The 9,812-nt window shown below is 30.5% G+C and overlaps 1 protein-coding gene across 1 annotated transcript; it reads left to right on the top strand.

Annotated features, from left to right (window-relative positions):
* Window positions 1-4,043: 4,043 nt before the first annotated feature.
* Window positions 4,044-6,451, top strand: LOC116137167. The gene is made up of 4 exons (XM_031422855.1): window positions 4,044-4,549; window positions 5,367-5,441; window positions 5,550-5,690; window positions 5,791-6,451. The coding sequence occupies exons 1-4, from the start codon at window positions 4,349-4,351 to the stop codon at window positions 6,115-6,117; spliced, it is 744 nt and encodes a 247-aa protein (XP_031278715.1). The 5' UTR covers window positions 4,044-4,348; the 3' UTR covers window positions 6,118-6,451.
* Window positions 6,452-9,812: the final 3,361 nt, after the last annotated feature.

The following is a 9,812-nucleotide window of genomic DNA, read 5'->3' on the forward strand; positions in this document are numbered from 1 at the left end:
AATCTGTCCGAAAAATTGGATAACCACATATATTGGTCGGTGGTAGTGTGACAGATTCCGGCTACCACCGGCGGTGGTTGCCGGAATCTGGAAAGTATTGGTGGTGGGGGTGTTTTTGTTAGTTTTTAAACTTTTTTTGGGGGGTATTTATGAAATTAATAAACTTATGGGGTCTAAAAGTTATTAAAAATAGACTAATATTTTGAGAATAACGTGCCAAACATCATTTGAAGAATAGGATTGGGAATATGGATAAAAACAATAAGCCAAATGCACCCAATAATATTGTGCATCATCTAATCCCTTCCCCCCACCCCCCAGAGAAAAAAACAAAAAGCAATCTTATTCACGTAGAAGGTGAGATTCCATTTATAATAATCTTTTAAATAATCAATTATTTTAAATTATTATATGTGTTATAAAAAGAAAAATTAATCTATATTTAATTTAATTCCAAGAATAATCATCAATTAATCTATGTTTAAGTTAGTTGCATTACATTAAATTTTAGTTTTGCATTTCTGAATGGTTTTAAGATCAAATTGGAGGTAAATCATATATATCATATTATTTAAAGAAATTAGAACTAATTATATATAAATAAAAGAAATTAATTTAAATCTCATCCATTTAATTAATTTATGAACATAATGAGATATAATACTTAAGATGATACATATTCAAATATTTGATTTTGCTTATTTCTTTTTATTACATTTTTATATCAAAATTTCTATCCCAAAAATATTATTAGCCCTAGTCTCATTCATTTCATTTTCATAGTTTTATCATATTTATTAGTTAAATTGATTTAAATATCATATTATTATTTATAATTATAAAATTATACACAAATATAACTTAATATTATACATTTTAAATATATAAATATCTTAAGGAATTTCCATCTTACCACCTAAAGTTAAATTTGTGAAAAACAATGTGAGCCCAATGGGCCCTTTCTGGGCTTTGCAGATTGAAAAAACGTGTTTGGGCCCAACTAGTTGGCCCATATTTCTCATTATGGTTTGTTCATATTGTCACTTATGTTACAATATTTTTTCTATTATTTGATTATTATTTTTCCATATAAAGTAAATTAGTTGGCATAATTATGTAAATAATGGGATGTGTGATAACTAATATAATTATAATAAATCAACCTTATTATAAATTTTTATGAATATTTTGGATAATAGAATTACTCGATTAATTAGTGCTAACTCGATCCCACTTCGTATAGTCCTTAATTTATTTAAAAAAAATGTATAATAAATTTATATTATCACCAAGAATCAATGAATTTGATAAATCAAGTAAAATTAAGAATTTTTTAAATGGGGACAATAATATTTTTTGCAAACAAATATTAGTAATTTTTTTTACTTAGAAGGCTTTAATTCTTAAAAAAGGAAAAAAAAAACCCAATAAATAAAATAAATAAATACGCCTCTTTTGGTAACTTTGAGATTTGTTTTATTCACATTTTTTTAAAATAAGCTAATATAATTATCAATAAAATTACTAAACTATATATTAAAATCTAAATGAATTCAATGAATATTTCCAAATTTTTAGAAACCAATCAAACAAAAAAACAATTGTCTAGTCAGATTTGCTGCCTAATTAATTGACCAATTTTGTCCCAATTACATATTCAAAATAATAAATAAATAAAAAAACTAAAAATCATTTTAGAAACCTTACAAAAATAATATTGTAAAATAAATAATTTAGAAATTTTTAAGAGAATATTTGGGAAAGCTTGTTGCACATGGTTGGCCTTCCATGTGCAATTCAAACCCAAATTCTACAAAAGTCAAGATTTTTTTTTTTTCCTTTTTATTTATTTATTTTTATAAAAATTTATTTTATTTTATTTTATTAACAATAAATAACGGGTCGGTTTGCATTTTTTAAAAAAAAATTAGAGCAATAATTCTAATTGTTTAGATTTATTAATAATAAATTATAAATTAATGGTGTAATTAATTGCCGAAATTAACCCTTAAACCTATTAGATTAACAGAAAATATAGTATGACCCATTTCCCAAAATTATTAGACCGGAAGACTACAATTTGGTGTTTTGAGTCATTCAATAAATAAAATAATAATAAATTTAGAAATTCGATGGAATTAAATAAAATAAAAATAGAAAGACCACGTATATAATCTGACTAAAAAATAAAAAAATAATAATAAATGGGAGACAGACCAAACAAACATCATTTACAAATTAATAAATAAATAAAGGACATTTTATTCATAAGACAAGCTTTGAAATCGAGGTACCCAAAGTTAGAAAAGACACAAATAATCACACCCATAACACTATTTATCAATATTTTTATTCAAAAGAGTGCATTTTTTTCAATTAAATTGTACCTAATTTTGGCCCTTCTAGGTTTAATAGTTGGAAATTGGGGACGAAGGGTCATTTTACCCCTAGGGTTATACTACAGTGTAAGAGTAACGTTATCTTTCTGAATGGTAATATATTACGGTACGAGCAAGTTAAAATAAATGTTAATAGTCAAAAATGAATTTGAGAAGTTCTCTGAATTCCATGGACTCAATGATATTTGATATCACACGTTCTAGATGTATTCAGATTGAGTTATAATCGTATATAAATAGTATATCAATTTATCCGACCAACAATATGATTTAAAACACAAGGCTGGTTGGGAAATAGGGGTGACGATACCTCTTTTTTGAACACTCTCCACGCTTTTATTAAGATTCATTTCCGATTATTTCCGTATTTGTTGATCTTAATGTTTGATTCAAACTTTGAACAATCCCAAAATTACCCTAAATGAAATAAGCAAAAAGAAGTAAAGGACTCAAATAAATATCTAATTAATGATGTTGATGATCATTAAATCTCATTAATTATTGAAGGATGTGAATCAGATTTATTAGAGAAGAGATTAGAGGGGCCTAATCGTAAAAAAGATTAAACAAAGGAGAGAAGGGCAATTAGGTAAAAGTAACAAAGTTGGGTGCTCAGTGCAAGAATAAAAGAATGCAGTGCTCAAATTAGTAGAACAAATTACTATTCATTTTTTTTATGTTTGTCTCTCTCAAAATTAATTTTAAAACATACTTAAAATTTTCAAAGATAAATATTCCACGTACAAACTCCTCAAACGAACTACCGTAAGCAGTTATAAAATTATCTCATCATTTAAATTTAATTTTTTTTCCGTTGATCTTATATTGAAATCATTTTGTATAAGTTAATTGCAACTTAGATTCATATTAAATTATCAAACATTCTTTTTTTCCAAGTTCTTCTAATTAAAGCTTTCTTCATATAAGGAGATAAACCATAAACTCCTATAGTTAAACTAATTACAAAGTAACCCCATAACTCTCAAACATAACAAAAACACCCCCTAAAAGAACAAAGTTCAAAATGTAGTTTCTAGAATGTTTTAAAACTGTGGGGGATTCATTAAGTTTTTATTGGTTTTCGAAAATCGATGTAATACTTAAGAATATTGATAGAGTAACGGATGAAATTTGTCCTTCAACAGTTTCTTTTAGAGAAAGACTTTTTTTTTTTTTCCAATGGTCTTGGTCAAATAGTCTAGTCTTGCGTTTTAGAAATACTAAGATTTACCCTATTAAATTTGACAAGTGTTTACATAATTATTTAATTGGGACGAGTTTTTCTACTGTTTACGTATCAAAATACGTCTCATTTTGATATTATCGTAGTTTTAAAAGCCCATATTTTATCCCGTGACATTTCTATTTATTCTTTAACGCTCGTTACAACGAGGAGGTATATCCCAGTATTTTAAATGCATGACTTGGATATAGAACTAAATTTTAGGGGTAAATAATAACACAATCAACTCCTTATACAAGAAAACCCTATAACTTTCTAAAATAACAAAAACAACCCCTAAAGGCTAAAAGAACCAAAACCGAATAGGGTAGTTTCTAGTACTGTTTTAAAACTGTATATGGTATTTATTACATTACAATACACAGTCACTGTCCAGTGTCCTCTATCCCCTGCTCTCTCTCTTCAACCTGCTCTCTCTCTCTCTAGAAACGACAAGAATTCCGTCAAATCCACCAAATAAATTTGATAGAATTACACTATATATACACACACTCATTTATATCCACCATATGAATTTAACGCAACTCTTGTTTTCTCAGTAGGGTTTTCAAAATCACCTGGGGTTGAAGCCAAACTAAGTAACATTAGTCTAGCTAGAGGAAGAGCTAGCGGTAGAGGTAGAGCTACTGCTTATAAATTTATCAAAAAAACCTGAGAAAAAAGACCTCACTTTTGCTCCAAAAACTTGCATAAAATTCACTCAAATATGGGAAGAGACGAGTACTCTCATGGCGGTGGGATGAATAAGCCTGCATGGCTTCAAGGTTTGATGGATGAGACTTTCTTTGGAGCTTGTGGCTTCCATGAAAACCGCAGGAAGAATGAGAAGAACGTGTTTTGCCTTCTTTGTTGCCTCAGTATTTGCCCCCACTGCCTCCCCTCTCATTGCTCTCATCCACTCCTTCAGGTTCACTTCTCTCTTCTTCTTCTTCTTCTTCTTCTGCTAAAAGTTTTGTTTTTTTTTTCCTCAAACTCACCCCTCTATTCCTCAATTTCTGATAAATCCTTGTTTGTTGAATCTCAGTGAATTTATGTAATTTTTTCTCCTTTTTTAAAGTGGGAATTTAGTTAAACCTCTTCTAAATTGATTTTTCAACACAATTTTTGAGTTTTTCTAAGGCAATCAAGTTCATACCCTTTTCAATTTTTTGTTGAATTACTTTCTTCCGTGAAACTTTTTTCTTTTTTCAATAATATTCATCCAAATCTATGAGCTAGATGCTAAAAAATTCAGTACTGAAAGGAGGGGAATCTGGCTACAGTAGTTAATTTTGTAGAATTTATCAATTTATTAAATTCTATTTTTTTTTTTTTCAGTATTCCAGTCTTCAAGAATGTTTAATTTTCAGGTCTTATATTATTCTTACTTCTTTGGAGATGGTCTCTTCCTATATTTAGAAGATTTCTTTTTTATCCTTTTTTTTTCCTGCAAACCCTCCCTGACCTGTTGCTTTCAAAGAAAGTGAAACTTTGACTCAAAATATTTCACAATTCAATTACTTCAATTACTATTCTCATAACGTACTGCAAAAATTAATTAATTATTTACTTGTTCCCAACTCCTTTCATTTAATTTTCTACGATGAGAATGGCCAGTTGGTAGCCTAACTTTTCACCTAAATTTCTATCAAATTTAAATTTCAAACAGCCAAACTTAATTTCCCCTAATTTTCAATCAATTGGGTTTATTTATTTTTTTTTTCAATTTCAATTTCATTTAACAGGTGCGACGCTATGTTTACCACGACGTTGTCCGATTAGGCGATCTCGAGAAGCTCATCGACTGCTCCTATATTCAGGTACTAGTAATTTATGGTGACGTTAGTCTCTTATTGATTGGTTGTATGTGTAACCGATGATGCTGATAATGTTAATTTGTGTTGTGGTGGTGGTGGCGGCCGCTGCAGCCCTATACAATTAACCATGCCAAGGTTATATTCCTGAATCAGAGGCCTCAATCCAGGTCTTGTAAGGGCTCTGCCAATATGTGCTTCACTTGTGATAGGATTCTCCAGGAATCTTTCCATTTCTGCTCTCTTTCTTGCAAGGTTATTGAATTTCTCTTTAAATTTTGATCAATTAAATATAATTAATGTGTTTGAGTAACTTTGAAATGTGACAAATTGGTATATGTATATACATATATAGGTTGATTACATGGTGTACCAAGGGCAAGATCTTTCAAGCATTCTCTTCAAGATTCATGAATCCGATTTCGCAATTTCACAATTCGAGGGACTAAGAGTTGATGGTTCGGAGATTATCGACGACGATGGTCAAATTACACCCGACTCCATCCTGGAGGATCCATTGCAGTACCAAAATTCTTCGTGTTCCAATGACAACATGGGCAGTTCGGAGATTTCACATGCGCCGGTTGTGGTTAATAAGAAGAAAAAGGGTTTTCTCCCTGGTATTGTTCTGTCCCTCAGCAACAGGAGAAAGGGAGCTCCACAGAGGGCTCCTCTTTCTTAGATTAATGATGGTGGGATTATTAACAATAAGATTATCTATAAATACATATTTTTAATTAATTAGGGCGCTAATAGGGTTGACGACGGTCGTGGTTTAATTAATTAATCACGTGTAATTCTAGCACGGTTAATATTTACATCGGCGGGATTTCATTTTCCGTTCTTCTTATTTTCGTTTCCGAATTCGATCGGAGCATTTCCGTTACTGACCTTAGGTGAATGTAAAGAGGCTTAAGCCAAATTGTTGGCTAGTCTCTTGATTTCATCAATTTTGTACTTGGATCATGTAATGGAACTTGCAAGTATATATATGTTATTTCTCTTAATTAATTGTCCTTTCTTGTCAATTCCTTAATTTTTATTTTTATTTTTATTTTATGAAAAAGAAAAAAACAAAAATATGCATTACTCCAAAGAGATCAAATAATTCTCATTTTAAGTTGGAAAAGAGGATATGTTTCTAAATTTAATTGGTAAATTTTTTTTTAGAGAATTTGAGATAAATTCTAGCTAGATGGCAAATATTTAGTTAATAATTATAACTAAATCAACCAATTCAATAATGTTATCGAGTCAAATTTAAAATATCTTATCTGAATTATTGATGACTTAGTCAAATAATTTGACCAGTGGGTTGCTCTCACAAAGTCTAGGGTTTATAGAGCCTAGTGTTCGAACCTGAAAACAAGTTTGAAGAATTCATGAATGATCGATCAAATATAAATATACCCCCAATGTAAAATATTGTGTTACTCAAACCAAATTTGTTCAGTCAACAATTTGAATGTCATCCGCTCTCACAAAGTTAGGTGTTTGAATCCCTAAGTGAGTTCGAAGAAACAACTATTTGTATAAAATGTTGAATTATGTGTTATTCAAACCCAAAACTGTTCGGTTTATAATTTGAATGTTATTCGCTCTCATAGAGATTAAGATCCTCGAACAAGTTCGGAAAATTTCTGAATGACCAAACACGAAACTATATGCCCTCCACATGTAAAATATGGGAAAGACATAAAATCATGAACTAGTCAAACCAAAAATAATTTGGGGTAGAAAAATTGAATGTATAGTTGTGATAAAAATGTGAAAAAAAAAAAGGACATGTACCAATTTGTATTTCAATTTTAGAGAAGAAAACAAAAACATTCAAAACTTTGTTCAAAAGATTAGCTGGTCAAGTATCACGTAAACTTGAAATTCTTGGAATTAATGATGGATGGTTCACGGGATAAGTTAAACCCAATTTCGGTAAGTTTTCAATATCATGTTTTTCTTATGAAGGAAATGTATTGACCCAATTGAAAATTCATCCTTTCTATTTTTTGAACTTATTCAGCCTTTTGTATATATCTAAAGGTAAAAATTCAATCAAATTTTTTCATGTTAAAAACTCTAAACTTTTGTTTTTTAACATTTACGACACCGTTTGTTCATTATATATATATACCCACATCTATCACGATCATTTGGAGAATATTTAAATGTACTGTAAGAGAAATAGATGTATATATGAAAAATTTCGAGATGATGATGCATGGTGGCGGTGGGTGGTGGTGGTGGTGGTGGTGGTGATTACGAAGAGGAGAGTCAAATTTGGTACAGAAGTTTGTTAAGGGACAAAGTTTGACAGGTTGCATATACAAATGTTGTCCGTACACTTTGTTTTACTTGTTACCCTTTCACTATGAATTTAACATCAAAAGCTTCACATTCCCATGTGCCATTTCTAAAGAGCTAAGCTAACCATCCATCCTTTAATTTTCTTTTTCTTTTTCTCTTATTATTTTTATGAGTTATCAGTATATAGTAGAACATACTCAACAATCATCAGAAAACTTATGTATTATGAGAGAAAGTGATCAAACGTCATAATCAAGAATTGGGCATTGGCAGAAAACTCATCCGTGGATAGTCCAGATGGTTAGGGCAAATTAGGGATAGTGTGGATAGATATACGATCTCAAGTTTGATTTTTTGTTCAAGGGAGCTGTGTGGGTGGGTTGTTACGCTAATTTTCTCTAAAGATTAATTGAAATACGCGTAAGTAAGTTGGTCTGAACATCTGGATTAAAAAGACAAATAAAAAGAAAAAGAAAAGAGGTTGAGGGAATTTGTGCTTTGTTGTATCTGTTATCGAGAAAATCAAGAGGGATGAAGAAAGTGGTGTCTCACTCGTTTGACAGAGAAATTCACAGTGTGATGTGTTTGTAAGCTTCACAAAATGACAATGGTAATAAACCCGAGGCTCAACCCTCATCCCTCAGCCTTAATTCGCGACCATGTGCCCTTTTTCGAATCTCCCTTTTGATCCCTACGTAATTTTATTCCTCTTAAATCTTATTCTAATCTAACTCCATTTTTAATTAATTAACCCTTTTTGTGTCAATATTAATTCCAACTTGTAATGCTAATTACCAATATGTTTGATAAGAGATGTTATCAATTTGCAGATAATGTTCTCAGAAAGTTATGGAAAAACGACACAAATTTAAAATTACGTTAAGAAAAGAGAAAATACTGTTCATTGATATTGAATTTTAGGGTCCGTTTAGTTTATTATATTGATACTTTTTAGAATAATATTTTTAAAAAAAGTTAAATTGAGTGGGTAATACAATGTAGGATTTATAAATTAACAAAAATACCATCTATGTTTGTTTATTTACTAAACACCACTATAATAAAATATTAAAAGTTAACAAAAACACCCCCAATCCACCCATTAAATACGGATAGCCGGCTACTACCGTCGGAGGGTGACCGGAGTCGCCGTATCGACACATTACTGGCTGGATCTTACTGGTCGTGTGTTGATATGACCTTTTCCGGCCAGATCCACAGTGGATCTAGCCGGAAAATGCTAGATCTATAACTAGATCTGGTTGCATTTGGTCGTCAACGACGGCCAAAGATACAGCCGTCATTGATGGTCAACGACGACCATATTTTGGCCATAGATCTGGTATTTTCAGGCCAGATCCACCGTGGATCTGGCAGGAAAATGTTAGAATGGCGCACTACCAACCAGATTTAGCCGGTAGTACGCCATTATACCAGATTCCAACGATGGTGGCCAAAATTTGGTAAATGTGAGTAGCTAGGATGTTTTTACAATTTCTAAAAAAAAAAAATTTGAGAGTGTTTAGTTAAATTAACAAATTTAGGGATGTTTAAAAGAAATTGAATAATATAGAATAATATTTTGATAATAAGCAAATTTTACTATTTAACTTTATTGGAAAAATACAGAATGCTATTTGGAAGAGTGAATCAAACAGAACCTTAATGATCGATGGATATTGTTGACTTAAGTATTACTCAAGGGGCGAATAAAATAAACCCGAGTATTAAGTGTCCATTGTTATTCTACGGCCAACATAAAACTTGTAATATTATATAACATAATTCTATATTGTTTATTATAACTATAGCAAGACAATTTTGATGGATACCTCATTGTAAGATGGGGTTTTAATTCGCGAAGTTCAAAAACAAAATCATAAACATAAAAGAACTTAGAAAAAGAAAATATTATCGATCTTGTAATTAGAAAATATTGTTAAAAAAAAAAAAAAAAGTACTCAAAAGAAGGGAAAGGGGAAGGACACTTGTAAAGCCCCAAAGGGTGATGCATGGCCAAGAAAAAACATAAAACGTCTTCATGGAATGCCACATGGCTATACATACTTATAA

The sequence above is a fragment of the Pistacia vera genome, unplaced genomic scaffold (genome assembly GCF_008641045.1).
Source record: "Pistacia vera cultivar Batoury unplaced genomic scaffold, PisVer_v2 Contig320, whole genome shotgun sequence".
In the NCBI taxonomy this organism is placed as follows: domain Eukaryota; kingdom Viridiplantae; phylum Streptophyta; class Magnoliopsida; order Sapindales; family Anacardiaceae; genus Pistacia; species Pistacia vera.